This window comes from Carica papaya, chromosome 2 (genome assembly GCF_054855325.1).
Source record: "Carica papaya isolate Zhongbai chromosome 2, ASM5485532v1, whole genome shotgun sequence".
NCBI lineage: Eukaryota > Viridiplantae > Streptophyta > Magnoliopsida > Brassicales > Caricaceae > Carica > Carica papaya.
Genome location: NC_142310.1, coordinates 28549858 through 28571973, shown reverse-complemented (window position 1 = coordinate 28571973; position 22116 = coordinate 28549858). Strand labels below are relative to the sequence as shown.

General features: G+C 31.2%; 1 protein-coding gene across 1 annotated transcript; it reads right to left on the bottom strand.

The window, feature by feature from the left end:
* Positions 1-15946: 15946 nt before the first annotated feature.
* LOC148268940 (GATA transcription factor 26-like) lies at positions 15947-19872 on the bottom strand. Its single transcript, XM_088212268.1, has 3 exons — positions 19833-19872; positions 19069-19401; positions 15947-16299 (listed from the first exon to the last, which is right to left on the bottom strand). The coding sequence occupies exons 1-3, from the start codon at positions 19870-19872 to the stop codon at positions 15947-15949; spliced, it is 726 nt and encodes a 241-aa protein (XP_088068394.1).
* Positions 19873-22116: the final 2244 nt, after the last annotated feature.

The following is a 22116-nucleotide window of genomic DNA, read 5'->3' as shown; positions in this document are numbered from 1 at the left end:
CATCCCATCCGGTATGAGTGCCAAAATACCAATCTTCCATACCCCGTCTAGTATGAGGCAACGTTCACGGTAGCGTTTCTTATGTACCTGGTCCATCCACCATCACTTAAGATATCCAATAAGGCTACCATTCATTCATTCACTTAATCAAGCAATTTTCTATTTACATTTAATTTTTAGTTTCACAATTTAATTGTAAATCATGCAAAACAAGCAATACATGCATCAAGGAAACACAACTGAATCATCTTACCAACTCTAGTATATTATTATGCATTTAAAACTATAAAATCAATCAATCAGTTAAAACAGGACAAACAATAATAAATAATCGGTTCCGTCTCTATTAGTAACATGTAATTAATTATCGAAGTTTTCTAAATTACGTAAAATACTGTATTATTTATAATTAAACTTCAATTCCATAACAGGGAATAAGGTGAGGAATTCTTACCCAAATCGGTGTCTAAAATACTGAACTTTCTACTGCACCTACTGGCTCTTGGTTTTTTGAATTTTCCTGCGAAAATTAAAACACGCTTCATGTATCAAGAAATACCCCAAAAAATCCAAAATCAGAGTTAAAGACTTTTTTCGGGCAATTTCAGAATTTTGACACGGTGGCACTACCGTGCTCTAGCGACGACACTACTACCCGCGGTGGCAATTTGCCTCGGATTGGTCGTTTTCAGTCAGTTTTAGCAAGGATTTTATACTCATCTATGCAAGAAAACACATTAAGGGGGCTCAGTCGGCAGAAAAAGGTCAAAAAATGGAAACTTACCGATTGGGGGATTTTTTGGTGCGGCAGCTCTGCCAGCTCACCTTCACGATTGGACTTTTTTTTTGTTAACCTGTAGAAAACAGAATGGCGAATACAATAGTGGAAAAATCGCACAAAACAAGAATCGGGAATGGGCTCATCGGAGGCAGTTTTTGGTTTTTTCTACAACGGCGCCGCTGGGCTTTACCCACGGTTTACGGCTCATCCACTAGTCCTTTTGCTCCAATTTGGCCATGGGGCTGTTCAAAATCAAATTTCGAGCGAATGAAATTTTTTTTACCTTTTTTGGCGGTCAGAGGTGGCTCCAATGCGGCAGCAGACAGTAGTCGGCTCCCTTCTCCAACGACTGGTTATTTTTCTTCGACGAGGGTCTGGTGGCTAAGGTTAGGGTTCGGTGTTAAGTGAGATATTTATACCCGTCTTCCTTTAATTTGAGTCGTTCATCGCATTGGATCTCGACCGTCTGATCATGTTTACAGAGAAAATAAATCTGAACCATTCATCGTGATTTGATCTAGACTGTACGATTGCGTTTAAATATAAAACGAATCTAGGCCATTCATCGTGTTTAATCGCGACCGCCCGATCACACCAGAGGAGGCAATGGATCTGGACCGTCCATGCGTGCTGGAACAAATCTGGACCGTCTGATCGTGGGTACATAGATTGCCAGTGTTGCCTCTCATGTGGCACCGAGTCAGCGGGCCTTGCCACGCAGCGCGCTCTGGTTCCTCAGGACTGCTGACTGGGCAATCCTACATGGTACATTTTTTTAAATTATATTTTGACCCCCAGTTTCTTATTTTTCTTTCAAAAGTACCCCTGAACCCAAATTTTCACTCGTTTTTCTCAAAATTATTTTTAATTAATTTTTAATTTCATCCTCCACCTATTTTTCCTAATTTTGCATTAAATAGAAATTTACAATTTTAAAATTTATATTTTTATTTATTAATTTAATTTTTAAAATTAATTTCGGGCAAAAATTTTGGGTCCAGGTATTACAACATAAAATTTCATTGTCGCTGTCATCATTATTTTGAGGATTGGTGGAAGGAGGTTTTAGGAGAACAGCTCCAAGACCAATATCGGAGAGATCAATGTGGTGATTAGGGAGATTATAGAGAAGCACATCATCTTCGTTAGATTCTTCAAGTAAAATTTTAGATCCTTCATATTTCAAAAGATCATGAAATCTTCTCTGAAGCACTTCAATGGCTAAAGGATAATGGTATTTCACTGGGTTTCTCTTCTTTCTAGGTATTGATTTTTCCCAAAACTATCTTTCTCCTATTTTTTCATCTAGAAAACCGTAACTCAATATTTCATCTTCGCCACATATATACATGCATAGGCTACTCTTTTGACAATGATAATGATAATTAATGAAGTCATTAATTGTAATCATCATTGTAATAATAAGGACCAAAAAAATTAGGAGCAAAATGCTAATTAAAAAAGTGAGCAAATTTAATTAACAAGAAATTAAGGAAAATGCAGAATTTATATAACCTATTTACAGTAATGGAGATATAAAAAAAGTAATTATAAAATACTACAAAAATAAAAATAGTTTGATAAACTCAATAAATATGATTGATGCACTTCACATTATGTTTATGTCAACTTTTAAAATAATCTATACTTTTAGAACACTTAACGATAACCCGCAATTTTTGTTATAAAATCTAAGACTTACTCTAATTGCTCATTGATGTTCAATCTTAGTCCCAGATACATCCACTAATGCTGTAAATACACAAGAGAAAAATGCAACAAAGGTGTAGGGAACGCCTGTGATGCTTCACTTTTTCATGTTCATGTTTAGTTTAGACTATACATGATTTTTGGTATATTTTTCCCTCTTAGCTATTTGTTGTATTTTATGAACTTTTTTAGTTTTTGGTGTATCATTTAAATATTTGGGATTTTCTTGTGGTGTTTGTATAATAATTTTATTTAATAAAGATTTTACCTTTAAAAACTTCGAACATATCTTTTTTTCCATAAAAGTAAATGAAAGGAGTAAAAGGATATTTCGGTAATACTTTGTATTAATAGGAGTAATTACAATACTAGTTATATGCAAAGTTTGGAACTAAAGCTGTTGGGTTTTAATACTATGAGATATATTATTATATTCAATAATTAGAAACAATAATTTCATAAAATTATCACGTTATCTATCACTAACTTCATCATCATCATCATCATCATCATCATTGTTGTCAACCTTGCGACATTTTTATCTACCACATGCTACCTGAAACTTTATCATGTTATCAAGATGTTAAAAACTTCATAAAGCCTCCAACTACATTGTGGGAATTCTTATCTTGTAGTAGTTGGATATAAATACTAAGAAATAATGAATTAAGCATATGTTTTTCATTCCAAATTTCTTTTAGTTAATATAGTATAAGAGTCTATCATGCTTCAACCAATTATTTATTACTCATATTCTTAAAGGATAAATTGCAAGGACATTTTTGGGTTTTGAGCCTAATTACAAATGGTTTGAAAATTACAATAAGTTATAATGATTTGGAAAAATATTGTAACTCAATCTAGTAGACTAATTATAAACACGGAAATCATTGTTAAAATAAATAGCAGTGTTTTTCTTAATATACATCAAAACAATTCTTTAAGAGATCAAAGAAGAAATATTAAAGAAAATAAAAGAATATTCACTAAAACTGGAAACAAAGTTTGGTAAGTCGAACTTATCCAACCGTAATTCTCAAAGCTCTCTATTAAATTTTGACCAAAGCAAAAATTTGAGTATTTTTTTTTAAATGAGTTATTCATGTCTCATTTTGAGAAAAACATTATTTGTATTTTAGTATCTCATTAGAATAAGTTGTTATACTTCTTCAAAATACAAAATTAGGTTATAAGTTTTCAAAATTTACGTAGTTTGCTGCAGTTAGGCCTAAAAACCTGAAAATTATACTATAATTTATCTATTTTCAAAACTCTTTCATGATCAATATTTTTTCAACAGTGTCTTCCACAAGCATTCGAACTCAAACTATTACATACCATGTTTTTCCCTATGGAAACTCAAGTATATAACCTCTTTCTATTTAATCATCAAAATGTACATGACTATATTGAAAGCCTATAAATCTATCTAATCCACTTAAAACTAAATCTTCTTGGATTCTTCTTTATTACATTTCTTCGGTCCTAATTTTATAACTAAGCATCAAAAGTATAAATGTTGCTAGTTTGTTTTTATTTTAAAAAAATATTCTCTCTATAAATAGGTTTGCTTACCTATTAGTGATGTACTCTCAATTGATTATAGTGGAATACTTTCTTATTGGCCTTATCTATGGATATAGGCACATTGTCGAACCTTGTTAAACCCTTGTGTTCTTTTCTTTCTTCTTTTACTTTGGTGTGATTGTGTACAATTTAAGGATTTATTTCCCCAACAAGTGGTATCAAAGCTTGGGTTTGAGATAAAGTCAAATTAGAGAGCGAGATATCATATCAGGTCAAGAAAGAGATGGTAGTTGTACAGATCAACATGGTGACAGTTCAAGGAGGAACAACTATAGTGTGAAGGTGAAAAGTTGGATCTATTAGAGTGTTGCTTGGAGAACACAACCTAATACACACCTGACCGTGACACTAGAAGGTCGTGTAGCAAACAGAAGATCAAGTTGTGACTGGCGACATCTAAAATAAGAACAGCACAGCTGGAAGTGGAGTAGACAAACCATTTTCATCTCCATGCATGGTAGACATCTTGAATCATGTACGAATGAAAGTTGATCGCTATGGGAGAAAAAGAAGAGCTTATCAGTACGATCGGTTCTGTGAGCAGAAGAAGGTCGAATATGACCGGATCTAGCCGGAGAAGATGAACTAGATGCAATGGTTGAAAGTTGTGTGAAGTCAGATCTGCAGTGCTCTTGGCCATTTTCGAGTTCGCTTTCACCATATCCGTGCCAGATTTGACGAGTGGGCATGTTTTGTAGTTTTTTTGGTGATTTTCGATGGCGATGAGTGGTGGTCGGCAGTGGCGTGTGAAGTTTCGACGACTACACGTGGAGGTGCATATGACTTTAATAGTTTCATATGGTGATGTTTTCTACACGAAGGTGCTTCCCAATGAGTGGTTTTTATTTTCTGTTAGTTATATTTCTCTCGGTTTATTTTTGGAGTGAAGTCTAGGGATTCAAGATAACATCCATAAAGTATAAGGTAGAAAAGTTTGACGGTGGAACGAGTTTCACTATGTGGAAAATTAGATTAGAATGAGACTATCCCTATTCTAAAAAGTCTATTGGGGGCAATTAAAGGAAGAAATTCTGAGGGTATGACGGGGTTGGAAAGGCAGATCTACATGACAGAGTCTTATGTGCGATTTTTATAAGTGTGAATGAAAATGTTATGCAGGAAATTTTCAGATAAATTTTGATTTCAACTACATGGAAGAAACTAGAAGAGTTATACTTGATAAAACTGTTGACAAACCACCTTTATTTAAAGAAAAGACTGTAAAATTTGAAAATGAGTGAAGGTACACCAACTAAATAACACCTTGGTGTGTTTAATTCTATAATTATGAACCTGGATAACATAGATATTAAGATTAAAAATGAGGTTTACACATTATATATTGTATTAATTACCATTTTCTTGGGAGATTTTTGTTGATACTATATTGTATTGGAAAGTTAGTATTTCACTAGATGATGTTAGCAATGCATTAAAATCAAAAGAGTTGAAAAAGAACTTTCTAGAGTATAAAACAGAATGGGGACGTTTAATAAGCTGGGGAAGAGCACAGAGAAGCGATAGATCAAAATCTAGAGGAAAAAATAAAAATTGTTTTGAGTGTGGGGAGCTGGGTCACTTTAGGAGAGATTGTCTTAGGTTGAAGAGAGGAAAAGAGTAAGAGAGTTATGCTAATATAGTCGATAGGAACTATTCTGATGATAGTGATAGTAGTGTTAGGGTAGTATATATGTGAATTCAGATCATAGAAAGAATTCTTGAATTCTTGATTCAGGTGCTACATTCCACATGTATTCGCATAAGTATTAGTTTGTTAATTATGAGCATATGAGTGGTATAATGTACATGGAAGATGACAGTTTGTTATCTGTGGTTAGAATTTGTAATACCATATAAAAATATTTGATGGTATCAACAGAATTATTAAGTGTTGACATATTTCTTACATGAAGAGAAATTTGATTTCTCTTTCTACATTGGTGTCTCAAGGTTATAAATATCATCTAGAGAATGATATTCTTAAATTGTGTAAAGGCTTCAAGGTACTCATGAAAGGTAGTTTGGAATCTAAATTGTATGTTCTTCAGGGGAGTGTAGTTTCAAGGGAAGTTGTTGTAACATCAGGGATCAGTAATCAGAATCAGTTATGGCATCTATGTTTGGGTTATATATGTGATAAGGGATTATTTGTTTTAAACGCACAAAGTTTATTAAACGGGTATAAGAAAGAGCTATGGGTTTCTGTGAACACTTTATATTTGATAAGCAAACCAGAGTAGAGTTCAAAAAAATGGTAGTGCACAAGATCAGAAGTAAGTTGGAATATGTTCATTATGACTTATAAGGTCCATACAAAGTTCCCTCTAAAAGTTGTGTCAGGTATTTCATGACGTTGATTGATTGTTACTCTTGGAAGGTTTGAGTGTATTTTCTGAAATCTAAAGAAAAGACATTTTTAATATTTGTCAAATAAATAACTAGGATTGAGAACCAGACAGAGAGGAAGATCAAGTGTCTTAGGAATGATAATGAGTTAGAATTTTGCAATCATGTGTTTGATGATTTCTGCAATACGAAAGGAATAGTGAGACAACACATTTATGTTGTGACACTACAACAAAATGGTATTGTAAAATGCATGAATAGGACTCTTTTTGATTGGGCACAGAACATGTTATCTCATTTAGGATTGGGACATGAATTTTGGGCTAAGGTTGTGAACACTATTAGTTTCTTAGTTAATAGATCTCTATCCACAACTATTGAGGGCAAAGCTCCTTTTGAGGTATGGTCTAGGTCACTTATTGATTACTCTCAATTGAAAGTGCCTAGTTGTCCTACTTATGCTCATATTAGGAATGTAAGCTTGAGTCGATGGCAAAAAAATGCATATTTTTGGGGTATGCATTTGGAATGAAAGACTACAACTTGTGGTATGTGATCCCAAGTCTCCAAGATTGATTATCAGTACAGATGTGACATTTAATGAGTCTATTTCATTATATAGTTATAAGAAAAATGCAATATCAGAATCAGATCAAGGTATTAGAGAACAAGTAAAGTTAGAGTTCAGTCTAATGGCATAGGGAATGAAGTGCAAGATCTTACTTAAGAAGGTATGGTGCATTTGATCTACCACAATCATGTAGTATTGTAATGGACAAAGATAAAAGACATATTAGATGATTATAGAGGTATAAGAATCTAGTTGCATGTGACTTATCAATTGTAGGAACAATTGATTCGCAGGAACTGAAGAATTCATATGCAAATCAGATGATTGATGTTGTGTGGGAAGAACTTAATGGTAGATGTCACTTTGTTTAGGGTTCACATAGCAAGTTTAGGCATGACCTAGATTTGATTGAAATATGTGATACTCAATAACATCCCAGTTGAGGCATGTTGGCAAAATAGTGCGACAAGATGATCAGTTGCTTTGATGATAAAGGGAATTTAAGCCAAGGGGAAGCTTTGTTGATGTGGCTTGAATTTAGTGACATTTATCTATATTCTATGAGATAGTTTATGTTTATTTTAGTGGATATTTCATGTATATCTTGGGGATATTTTTTATTTATTCTAAAGAATATTTGATGTATATCCTAGAAAATTTTTGTTTGAGAAAAACTATGCTAGTCTATCTATAAATAGGTTTGCTAACCTATTGGTGATGTACTCTCAGTTGATCCTAGTAGAATACTTTGTTGTCAGTTTTGCCCGTGGATGTAGGCACACTGCCAAACCACGTTAAAATCTTATGTTCTTTTCTTTCTATTTTTACTTTGGTGTGATTATGCGCGATTTAAGGATTTATTTTCCCAACACTTATAATACCTAAGTATGGATATAGGAAAAGAGCTCAATATTTTCTATTTCTCAAGAATAGATATATAAAGTGAGACTCAAAACTTTAAATGTATCCTCAAGATGTTGCAGATAAACTTTGCTTGAAATTCAAGTGGCTGCAACCTTAAGGTCAGTTCGTCAAAAACTTTTCTTGTATATTTGTTGAGGTAGAGGTTCTTTGAAGATGTTTATAGGCTTAGTGTTCTCTAAGAGTTCTCAAGGTCATTTGAGTTTGAAGTGGAAGTTCTTTAAAGATGTTATAGATTAACTCTGTGTGAAATTCAAGTGGTTGCAATCTTAAGGTTAATTCATCAATAGCTTTTTTTTTTGTATATTTATTAAAGTAGAGGTTCTTTGAAAATGTTTGTAGGCTTAGTCTTCTTTAAGAGTGTTCAAGGCCATTTGAGTTTGAAGAGGAAGTTCTTTGAAAATGTTATAGACTAAATTTTCTTAAAGTTCAAGTGGCTGCAACTTTATGGTCAGTTCATCAATAGCTTTTCTTGTATATTTGTTGAAGTAGAAATTCTTTGAAGATGTTTATGTAACACCCAAATGAAAATAAATATTTTATTTATTTATTTTTATTTATTTATTTATTTATTTATTTGGATTTTTATTTAATTTAATTTAATTTAATTCAATGAAAATAAAAATAATTATAATGATAAAATTAGGTAAAAATATTATTTGGATTTAATTAAAATTGATTTTGGGAAAAAAGGGTGAAAATTGAGATTCTGTGGGTATTTTTGAAAAGAAAATCGGAAATCGGGGGTCAAAACGTAATTTAGAAAAGTTGTGCCACGTCAGCACCACGTCAGCAGCCACGTCAGTGGCCCGGTCAGCAGCCCCGGCCAACCAGAACGCGCCGCGTGGCAAGGACACGCTGACCAGGGGACGGGCCACGGGGGCGATCCGCGTGGGCGCGATCGGACGGCCTAGATCCGTTCCCGCGTGCACAGACGGCCGAGATCAAACGTGCGCACGGACGGCCCAGATTCACGCGCACGGACGGCCCAGATTGCATCGCGATGAACGGTCCAGATTTAATCCCAATTAAATCGCGATCGAATGGCCCAGATTCAATCTTGATGGATGGTCAAGATTAAAAGGCAACGGGTATAAATACCCCCACCCACACCTGACCAAAGAAACCCTAGCCGCCAGTGCTTGCCAAAGAAGAAGAACCAGACGCCGGAGGAGTCGGCCGCCGCCACCCGCCGCTGCACCGGGGAAGTTTTCGACTGCCGATCGAGGTAATTTTTCTCCCTCTTGCTCGTTTTTCGACGCTGAGTCCGCCTATGGCCAAACCGGAGCCAAACCACCGGCCAAACGGCCGAAAAACTCAGCCGAAATCCAACGGCGCTGCCGCGCCCCTCTTCGGTTTTTGCCTCCGATGAGGCCCTTCTCGGCCTCCGTTTGATGCAAATTTTATACCACTGTGATCACCGTTCTTTTCTCTACAAGTTAATTGGAGTCAAACATCAAAACGCGACTCACACCGGAGGAGTCGCCGCACCCGAGAGCACCGCCGCCAGTAAGTTTTAGTTTTTCGTGATTTTTCGGCCCACCGAGGACCCTAGGGTTGTTCTATCGCAGGGATCGATGCAAGCGTGGTCGAATTCGGCAGAAAATGGCCAACCTGAGGCGAATCACCACCGCTTGCGGCAGCGCCGTCGCCGGAGCACGGTGGAGCCGCCGTGCCGGAATTGCGATATTTGCCAAAAGGGGCCCTAGGTCTAATTTGGAATTTTTTGGGACACGTGCAAGTACTAGTAGTGTGTTTCAGCTCCCTGGAAAAAATTCAGGGGAAATTAGGGACAGCCTATAGGTGCACTGTAGAGCCGTATTCAGACCCCAAAACAAGTAAGGACCCCTCACCCTATTTCTTATCACGGTATTTCATGAATCAATAGATGTGTGAAATTGTTTAAGGTCGCTAATGGAGCCCGAGTCTGGTGTATTTGTTGGTCAGTTGTTGTTTGTTCTATTTCACAGTTCTAAATACAGTATGATGTCTGGTGGTTTCATTTCATAGTTTTGTGTGCATATATCACTGTTCTATTGACTATGGGTTGAATGACTCAGAACCTGATGTTGTGTGTTGTTTTGTTTGGCATAAATTACTGGTTTACATGTTGTGTGTGTTTGGTTGATTGAGACCAAGAAAAAGGTCAAAAAGGTTATGTGAATTGATAGTGGATAATGTGGACAGCTTGACTAGATAACCTGGGAGATGGTGGACGGACCGGGTCCGTGGGGAACCCTACCGAGAATGTGGTCTCTCATACCGGACGGGGTATGGAGACTTTATGTGTTTTGGCGCCCATACCAGACGGGGTATGGGGACGACCCGTTTTACCCTCATACCAGACGGGGTATTGAGGTTCGTGGTTTTGGCGCCCATACCGGACGGGGTATGGGGACGGCCCTGGAATCAGGTTATAAATGTTAAGGGTTCATGGGTAGCGGGACCCCTATGGATCCCCATGGATACTAGTAGGTTGGTAAATGAGGAAAATATATTGTGTAATGATTGAAATGCAAAGGCGTGGTAAGTATTATATTATACAGTTCATATGATTTCATGATGATGATAATGTTATTGCTTTCGTATGTTGTTTTATGGATCTCACCGAGGTAAGTGGACAGTAAAGGATTTTATTATTGATAAAAGAATTTGTTATAAATTATGCTCCATTGGTCTTTTTGTGTTTTCTACCCACCTTTACCTCCGTGGCGGTGAGATAGTGTGATGTCTTTACTGGGCTGGTGTAGCTCATTCCTTATTTAACCATTTCAGATCAGGAAGACATTGTTCTCGAGCCCGTTTCGCAGGAAGACGGCGAAGAGGACGCCTAAAGACTCCGTAGTTATATTTATAGTTTTTATTTTCGAATTTCTCTTTTAGTTAGTTTGTTCTTTTATACTTTGAGCACGTTTTTGGTTTTAGTATAAGGGATGTTAATCAAAATTTTTATTACGCTTCCGCATTTATTATTTTTAATACACATATTTCATTCTAAATTTTCGGGGCCGTTACAGTTTATAGGCTTAGTCTTCTCTGAAGAGTTCCCAAGGTCATTTGAGTTTGAAGTGGAAATTCATTGAAGATGTCATAGAATAACTTTGCTTGAAATTCAAGTTGCGGCAGCCTTAAGCTCTTGAAGTTCTTTGAAGATGTTTATAGGCTTATTTTTCTCTAAGAGTATTCAAGGACATTTGAGTTTGAAGTGGAAGTTCTTTGAAGATGTTATAGACTAACTTTGTTTGAAATCAAGTGGCTACAACCTTAAGGTTAGTTTGTCACTAATTTTTATATTTGGTCTATTTAATTGTTGTATATGCCTTTCAAACAATATTTTTTGGTTGCTCTTTTTTTTAACATCAATCAAGGCTCTATGTTCCAACTCTGGGGACATGTACACATACATAAAATAAATTTATGCGTGTCACTGTGGGTGATATTGTAAATATGCTCTTTGGACATATACACATATTTGCACATGTGTGCAACATTTTAATATTGTATATGCATTCTTCTTGTATTACGTGCATTTAACTATGTGTTTAGGGTACTAGATGTGTATATACTTTTGTTATGTGTTTATTATACTACATGTTTACTCTCCATGCATGTACAGACATGCATGTATGCGTGTGTTGTGTGCATATGTTAAATCTCGCTTTCATGCTACTCTTTACACATATAGTATTGCTTATATATATGCTACTCTTTGTGCTACTCTTCATATACATTTATGCATATAATAAAGCACATGTGAAACCTCACTTTAATGCTACTATTCAATACTTATAGTATTACATATTTATATATATATATATGTATGCAATACTACTCTTCATGTTACTCTTCCTATATGTGCTTGCATATTGCATTGCTCCTATCAAATCTCACTTTCATGCTTCTTTAATATTTATATATTGCATATATTTAAGTATATGCAACACTATTTTTCGTATTACTCTTTATATAATACATTTGCATATAGTATTGCATGTGTGAAATCTCACTTTCATGCTACTCTTCATATATGCTGCTTTTCACACTTGTCGATTTATGTGTGTATATGTAGATGCATGTGCTATAACATCAAATCAATATTTATAAGTTATATTGCAACTTTATTAATCAAAACCCTATAGTATAAATATTTAGCTCTTAATTAGTTAGAATAAAAATATTATGTTGAAACATTATTGTATATATATTTTTTATTAATGGAAAACAAAACCTCCAGACATGGAGATGAGATTCCAACTTCACTTCTATTCTTAAAGGAATCTAATTAATAAAAAAGTCCAAGAAACTCTTTCGATTCAATCTCATTGCCAAATATTCTTATCTTTTTTTATAGGCATTTAATCCATGACTTTCACATTTAATCAAGTAATTATTAACAAATTCAAACCAAACTTAATTAATAGCTAAAGTCTAAACATCTTCAGAGGGAGAGAGAGTTGAGCTATTCATGACTTCAACTCTGGAATTAAATAATTATTAGAGAGCAATTAGAAGCATCAATATAACACACTATATATTTTTTTTTCTTTCCAAGTTTAATGATTATGACTATTATATATATAAATGAAGGAAAATCATCATTTTCTCACATGTAAAATGAGAGAAATAATTAATCATATAATATAAATATTGATCAGAATAAGAAGTTATAGTTGGTGGTAAAAAGATGATAGAAAATTAACTTGTCTGGCTTGGCTGGAAGTTGGTAGTAATTTGATATGGAACTAGTTTGGTAGTTGAATTAAGTTGAGGAAAAGATGAATGGTTCATATAAAAGGAATTATCATCGATCTATATTGGTTCAGTTTTAACGAGGACCTGTTGAGGTTCAGGCTTAGCTTTTTTGGTGTTTTTATATGATTTCTTCGACTTCCTCTTCATTTTGGTTAGGTTCAACTGGACTTGTTTAGGGAGATAGTTTATTAGACTCTCTGCTCCCCTCAACCTGTACCTCGATCCACATGCACAAACTGGCTTCTCCAAAGGTCAATTTCTCCAAAGTGGTGTATCTATATTTATAAATACATATGTACACATGAATGATAATCTCATCATGAGCTCCCAAAAAACTTTAATATTTATTAGATAAATTGAAGCAGCCAAGTGTTCTGTTTTTAAGTGAAAAAAATCTAAATTTTTATTAACTTCACTCCTCCAAAATTAACTACTTAAAGTGCCTTTAAATAGAGTTACATCAAATTCAAATTTTCTAAAAATAATTTACCATTATCTAAAAGATAAATATAAATCAAATCTCCTAAAAGATAAACTCTCAATAATACCATGATATATAAAAAGTGAACACGTTCTAAATCTAATTAAAGATAAATTCTATTTGAATTCGAACTAATAAATAAAATAAATTATAATTTTTACATTAATCTTCAACACTCTCCCTTAATGTAAAAATTATAATCACCAAATTTATTATATTGGAGCACTTTTCTCCAATATTTATTATTTGATCTTCATATTTTGAAGTACTTCTCTTCAATTGTTGATTCACTTCTCAACAACCCCCGATTATTGATATACTTCTCATCAAAACCCTTTAGAGCACTTCTTTTCAAAATTTAAAGAAGAGTTTCTTCTTCTTTTTCAACAATATTTGCTTACTCATTCTTCAACTTACAATTTTTTTTGGAATATGTCCAAAAATAAAAATATTATGATTTACCTTTATTCCAACAATCTTTTTCATCGTGATTTTTTTTTTGAATACTTTGCGTGGTGAAAATTTTTCCTTTTTGATGTTGATGAAGACTTGTTTGACATATTGGCAATGAAGACTCCCTCCATGGTTTTTTTTTCTTCTTCTCCTCATCGCTCTTCTCTTTATATTATTTTTTTCACATATTCATAACCAACAAAGGCTCTGATATCACTTATTGGGTTTTTTTCTAGGTGAAGAAAACTTAATTTTTTTTTTACTTCACTCCTCCAAAATTAATAACTTAAAGTGCCTTTAAATATGCTTACATCAAATTCAAATTTTTTATAAAAGATAAATATATGTCAAATCTTCTAAAAGATAAATATATGTCAAATCCCCTAAAAGATAAGCTCCCACTAATACCATAATATTTAAAAAAGAAACATATTCTAAATTTAATTAAAGATAAATCATATTTGAATTCTAACTAATAAATAAAATAAATTATAATTTCTACATTAATCTTCAACATGTTCTTCCTTTTTAGATTATATTTAGTTCTAGAAAATTCTTATTTGCTAAATATATTAGGAGAGTACGTGCACATGCTCATGTTGGTATTAAAAATATATATGCTCGTAACTCAAAATTAGGTTAAATCTTATTGTACATATATAAAATAAATGGAAGTGATTATAGATATCAGTCAAGATTACAAATTGTTTGTTTTTTTTAGTGGTAGTGATTTAATTTGATATATGTATAGTAGATTATTATATATACTAAAAATTAAAGGATAATTGAACTAATAAATATAAGAATTACATGGTAAAATATTAAAGGAAAAAAAAAAAACTCACTTTCAACTCCACAATGGCGACAAGGACCTTTTCTCATCATGACTAATAATTCCAAGTATCTACATGAAATATTTAGGTCAATTACACAAGCGTCAATTGAAGATTAAACTTGACTTCCAATAATAATTAAAAAATAATCTATGAAACTTAAGTGGAGCTTTAATTAAGAGAAACTTTTAACAGAGAAGAAAACCCAATATCTACTTCGGGATTTTCTCTTCAAAAATTTATTTATCCCCTTTAGTTTTGTTGTTATTGGGGGATGTTACTTGGCTTCTCTATGTACATATGTGGCTAGAAATGTTAGAAGAGAGAAAATTACCTAGTGTAATTTGCAAACCCTAGATGCTTGTGCTTACTGAAACAAAGAAAATAATACTTAATTATTTGTTAAATTAGAGATAATTCTCTTAAACATATCTTTTCTTTTTCTCTCTTAATTAAGTTTTTAGATAAATTATATCTATAAATACTTCTCATTTAAAACTTACCTTTATTATAAATTAAAAATTAAAAATTAAAAATTTTATCTTAAATACAATTGTTGTGTAAGGGACAAAGAAAATAATACCTAATTATTTGTTAATTTGGGATAAATCTCTTAAATATATTTTTTTCTCTCTTAATTATGTTTTTAGGTATTATGTCCATAAATACTTCTCATTTAAGACTCACATTTATTGTAAATTAAAATTTAACAATTTTATCTTAAATACAGGTGCAACATAATATTTATGCTATTTTTAATTTTATCCCGATGACAAATAGAAGTAAATAGTTATGGTCGTAATGTAGAAGGTGAGAATATACAAAAATTAAATTTTTACTTTTTAGGGGCAAAACTAGAATTTATTGTTTGAATCACACATATATATTTCATTAAGCTTAAAGTAATGGAACGAAATCTTTAATTTGTTTATGATATTTGAGTTCTAATTCTAATTAATTTACCAAAGTCACATAATATGAATTTGTAGGCTCATGAATCAATTTTTGGTTATTGACCCAAATTTATTCACCATGCCATTACTCATGATTATAAACCTAAATGACTAATAATATATTAAATTGCTATAAAGAAAAATTATAAGGAACAAAAAATCATAAATATTTCTGGCTTTGGAAATTAAATTGGCTATAACCAGACATTAATATAATAGTAATTAACAATCAAATTATGACAAATATCCAAACAGCCTAAAAGTTCACATAGCTCCAACTTGAGCAATTGATGTAACCAACAAAATTCTTCTTTCATTTCAGCAACATATATATATATAAAAGGTTGATGATTTGCTGTATATAAAACTATTCTCTAATAGCTGATATTGTAGAGGTCTTCTAACTTGCAAATGATTACTAGTAAGCATTCACCTGGAAAAAAAAGGAAAAAAAATTATTTATGTACAAGTCAACTAAATATTTAAGAAGTTGAAAGAGAGGTAAGTTTGGAACTTACATAAAATGTAGCCTTTGAAAATCTAATGTTCAGTACAATATCAATCAATAATGATGTAATCGTCTATCTCATCATCGCTGTCATCGCCGTCATCATCGTCATCGTCATTGTCGTCCTCATCATCATTTTGAGAATTGGTGGAAGAAGGAGGCTTTAGGAGAATAGTTCCAAGGCCAATCTCAGAGGGATCAATGTGGTTATTAGGGAGATTATAGAGAAGCACATCGTCTTTAAGAGATTCTTCAGACAAAACATTTGATCTTTCATATTTCAAAAGATTATTGAATTCTCTCCTAAGTATTTCAATGGCTGAAGGAGGACGGTATCTCATGGGAGTTCTCTTCTTCTTAGGTATTGGTTTTTCCCAGAATGACGTTGCTCCTATTTTTTCACCTATAAAACACTAACTTAATATTTCATCATCTCCAAATATATACATACATGTATAGGCTACTTTTTTCCTAGTGGTAATGAATGAATAATTAATTATAATCAACATTATAATACAAGGGACAGAAAACAATTAGGAGCAAATGCTAATTAAGATGTGAGAAAATTCAATTAACTATAAATTAAGGAAAATGCAGAATTTATATAACCAATATACAATAAGGGAGGTAAAAAAGAGTAACTATAAGATACTATGAAAATATAAATGGTTTGAAAAACTCAATAAATATGATAAATGCACTTTATGTATACGTCAATTTCTAAAATAATCTATGCATTTGGAACACCTAATAATAACCAGTATTTTTATTATAAAATCTAAGACTTACTCTAATTGCTATCTCATGTTTAATCTTAGTCCTAAATACATCCATTAATGCTGTAAATACACAAGAGAAATCTGCGACTAAGGCGTAGGGGAAGGCCTCTAATGCTTCACTCCTTCATATTCATGTTTAGTTTAGACTATATTTTGTTTTTGGTGTATCATTTAGATATTTGGGGACTCGATTGTGGTGTTTGTATAATAATTTTATTCAATAATATTTTTACCTTTAAAACCTTCATACATAATATGTGTTTCGGATCTTTTTCCCATATAAGGAAATGAAAAGAGTAAAAGTACATTTCAGTAGTAGATTATTTTAGTAGGTATAACTGCAACAATACTTACATATAAAGTTTGCAAATAAAATGTTAGATCTTAATACTAGGAGATATATTATTATATTCCATAATTATCATGTCATCTCTTGCTAATTTCATCATCATCATCAACAACAACAACAATAACCTTGCAACAGTTTTACCTACCTCATTCTGGTACAAACTTTATCATGTTATCAAGAATTCTTTCCTCGTAGCAATTATATATAGAAACTCAAAAATAATGAATAGAGAATGTGTTTTTCATTACAAGTTTTTTTCTAAATTAATACAGTACAAGAGTTCATCATGCCTCAACCAACTATTTTGTTGCTCAAACTCTTAAAGGATAAATTGCAAGGAGGTTTTTGGGTTTTGAGCCTAATTATAAATTATCTGAAAATTACAATACATTATCGTGTTTTAGACAACTATTGCAACTCAATCCAATAGATTAATTACAAATATTAAAATCGTTATTAAAATACATAGCATTGTTTTTCTTACAATATATAAATTTTTAAAAAAGATAAAATAAAGAAATATTAAAGAAAATAAAGAAATATCCATTAAAATAGTAAACAAGTTTGGTAAATCAAACCTATCTAATCACAGTCCTCGAAGCTCTCTGAAAATTTGATCAAAATGAGAATTCAAATATTTTAGGTTTTAGATCAATTTTTCATGTCTCATTTTAAGGAAAAAGAATTTAATTGTATTTTAATACTTCATGAGACAAAATTGCTATATGTGTCCAAAATATAAATATTAGTTTATAATTTTCAAAACCTAGATATTTAGATGTAGTTAAAAATCCAAAAATATTATTGTAATTTATTAATTCTCGAAACTCTTTTAGGATCGTCATTTTTTCACTAGTAGTGTCTTCCATAAGTATTCTAACTCAAATTATTACATACCATGTCTTTTTCAAGGAAAACTCAAGTATAAAAGCTATCTCTTGTACATGACTATATTGGAAGCTCTCTATCCACGCCACCTAAAACTAAATCTTCTGGGATTCTTCTTTATCACATTTAATTGCTTACAATTTTATAAATAAGCATCAAAAGTATCATAAGTTGATAGCATGAATTTTTTTTCAGCACTCTTTAGAAAATATTTTTTCTTAATAATAAGATTATATATACAAGTTTGCTATGTATTATAGAAAGTATTTTACTCTAAACTGTTAATATTACTAGAAATGAACAATTAGTTCTAAATGTTTGAACTCCTTTAAGAAAAAAATTTATACTATTACTATCAAATCTCACGTTCATACTACTCTTTAATATTTATATATTGCACATATATATGTATACAGAACTATTTTTCATACTACTCTTCATATAATACATTTGCATATAGTACTGCACGGGTGAAATCTCACTTTTATGCTATTCCTCATACATGTTGCTTTTCACGCATGCAAATTTATGCTTGTATACATGCATGCACAAGCTATAACATCAAATCCATATTTATAAATTAAATTTAAAATTTATTAACTAAAACCCTATAATATAAATATACAACTGTTGATTACAACAATATAAATATTATGTTGAAACATTGTTGAACATATACATTTCATTAATAGAAAACAAAACCTCGAGACATAGAGATGAGATTCCAATTTCACTCCTCATTCTTAAAGGAACCTTTTTTACCAAAAAGTCCTACCCTACAAGTAATTTTATAGGCATTTAATTTTTATTTTTAAAATTTAATTAACTATTATTAACATATTTAAAACAAATATAATTAATAGCTAAAGTCTACAGGTCTTGAAAGGGAGATCGAGTTAGACCATTCACGATTTCAGCTCTCAAAATAAACAATCACTAGAGAGCACTCAGCAATATCAGTATAATACAACTTGTTTTTGTTTTCTTTTCCATTTTAATGAATATGACTATTATTTGTTTTTATATATATATAAATGTAGGATAATCATTATTTCCACACATGTAAATGAGAGAAATAAAGTAATCATATAATATAAATATTGATTAGAATAAGAAATTATAGTAGTAGGTGGTAAAGAGATGATCGAAAATTAACCTGTTTGGCTTGGCTGAAAGTTGGTAGTAATTTGATTTGAAATTTGTTTAGTAGCTGGATTAAGTTGAGGAAGAGATGGAGGGTTCACATAAAAGGAATTATCGTCGATCTCTATTGGTTCCGTTTTAACAACGACCTGCTGAGGTGAAGGCTTAACTTTTTTTGTGTTTCTATATGATTTCTTCGGCTTCCTCTTCATCTTGGTTAGGTTCAGCTGCACTTGTTTAGGGACATAGTTTATCAGACTCTCTGCTCCCCTTAACCTGTACCTTGATCCACATGCATTGCACAATACTGGCTTCTCTAGAGGTCCATCTCTCCAAAGTGGTGTACCTATATTTACAAATACATTTATACACATGAATCATAATCTCATCATGAGCACCCAAACAACATTAGTATTTATGATATAAATTGAAGCAGCCATGTGTTCTTCCTTTTTTTGATTACATTTAGTTCTAGTAAATTCCTATTTGTTAATTGTATTACAAGAGTACGTGCTCATGCTCATGCTTAGTATTAAAAATACATTGCTCGTAATTCATAATTAGGTTAAATCTTATTGTACACATAAAATTAGTGGAAATGGATATAAACATCAGTCAAGAACACTTGTTTAATTCTTTTAGTGGTAATGATTTAATTTCATATATATATATATACACACACATAGCAGATTATCATATATATTAAAAACTAAAGGATAATTAAACTGATAAATATAAGAATTTTATGGTAAAAAAGTAAAGGAAAAAAAAACTCACTTTCAACTCCACAATGGCGACAAGGACCTTTTCTCATCATGACTAATTCCAAGTATCTACATGAAATATTTAGGTCAATTACACAAGCTTCAATTGAAGATTAAACTTGACTTCCAATAATAATTTAAAAATAATCTACAAAATTTAAGTGGAGCTTTAATTAAGAGAAAATTTTAATAGAGAAGAAAACCCAATATCTACTTCAAGATTTTTCCTTCAAAATTTTATTCATCCCCCTCTAATTTTGTGGTTATTGGGGGATGTTACTTCTCTTCTCTATGTATGTATATGGCTAGAAATGTTAGAAGAGAGAAAATTACCTGGTGTAATTTGCAAACCCTAGATGCTTGTGCTTACTGAAACAAAAAAAAAAATATTTTATTATTTATTGGATTGGAGATAATTCTCTTAAATAAGTTTTTAGATAAATTATATCCATAAATACTTCTCATTTAAAAGTTACCTTTATTGTAAATTAAAATTTAAAATTTTTATCTCAAATACAGTTGTTGTGCTTATTGAAGAAAGAAAATAATACCTAATTATTTGTTAATTTGGGATAAATCTCATAAATGTATATTTTTTCTCTCTTAATTAAGTTTTTAGGTAAATTATGTCCATAAATACTTCTCATTTAAGACTCACATTTATTGCAAATTAAAATTTAATAATTTTATCTCAAATACAGATGTAACATAATATATTTGTTATTTTTAATTTTATCCCTATAACATGAGGAAGTATATATTTATGATTGTAATGTAAAAGGTGAGAACATGTAAAAATTAAATTTTACTTTTTAGGGGCAAAACTGGAATTTTCTGTTTGAATCATGCATATATATTTGATTAAGCAAAAGTAGCGGAACTAAATCTTTAATTTGTTTATGGTATTTGAGTTCTAATTTTAATTAGTTTACCAATGTCACATAATATGAATTGGTAGGCTCATGGTTATTCACCCAAATTTATTCACCATGCCATTGCTCATGATTACAAACCTAAATGACTAATAACTTTATATAAAACAAAAACAAAAATATATATTAAATTGCTATAAAAAAAAATTATAAGGAACAAAAAATCATAAATATATTTTAGTAAAAGAACTAACACCCACATCTAAACCAATTGTAATAACATAATACACACACTATATATATAAGCAACAAGCACATATATTTTCGAAATCTTCTATCTCAATAGTTTTGTTACTTTCATTTTCAATATATCTTCTACTATTTTATATAAAATTTTCTGGCTTTAGAAATTAAACTAGCTATAACCAAAACGTTAATGTGATAGTACTTAACAATCAAATTGTGACATATATGCAAGCGCCCTAAAAGTTCACATAGCTCCAACTTGAGCAATTGATGTAACCAACAAAATTCTTCTTTCATTGCAGCAACATATATATATATATATATATATAAAGATTGATGGTTCCTTAAGAGCTAATATCATAGAGGTCTTCTAACTTGTGAATGATTAATAGTAAGCATTCACTTGGAAAGAAGGAAAAAAAATAAATAAATGATTTAGGTACAAATTAATTTAAATATTTAAGAAGTTAAAAAAAGAGATAAGCTTGAAACTTATATAAAATGTAGCCTGTGAAAATTTAATGTTCAGTACAATATCAGTCAATAATGATGTAGTCATCAATCTCATTATCACTATCATCAATTTCAATAATGATTTAGTCATCAATTTAATTTAATTTTGTTATCTTTTTATTTATGTTATTTTTAATTTTATCTTTATATATAAAAGTATATATTTATGATTGGAATGTAGACGGTGAGAACATATAAATATGTAAATCCCATGTCTTAATTGTTTCATATTTCTATTATTTTTATCATTATAGTCCCCTTTGGGCTTAAACCCACTCTAATTTTTTTAATTTATCTTTTGTCTTCTTTTTTCATTTCTTTCTTTCTTTATTTTTCTTTCATTTTCTTATCTTTTGTTTTCTTTTTCTCAATAACAATAAGAGTAGGATGAAATAAAAACACAATAATAATAATACTAGTAGTAGTAAAAATAATAGTAATAATAATAATAATAATAATATATAATAAAAATAATAATTGATAAATTAGTATAATCATTTTAGTACTATTTTTATTTTTTTTTCTAAGGAATAATTCAAATAACATTAATCCATCAAATTATTACATAAAACTTTGGGCGGTAAAGCCGGGAAACGAGCTTCCCTTGTAAGATGGTGTGCCGCTTCATTACAACTCCTAACCCAGGTGACAGCAACCTTCGGTCGT

Coding starts and splice junctions, on each gene's coding strand:
- LOC148268940 (XM_088212268.1), bottom strand. CDS start 19,872: ATGATGAGAAAAGGTCCTTGTCGCCATTGTGGAGTTGAAA. Junction 19,402..19,832: donor TCGCCATTGTGGAGTTGAAA/GTGAGTTTTTTT, acceptor TTGTAAATATAG/GTACACCACTTTGGAGAGAT. Junction 16,300..19,068: donor CTTTCAGCCAAGCCAAACAG/GTTAATTTTCGA, acceptor AGTGTTTTATAG/GTGAAAAAATAGGAGCAACG.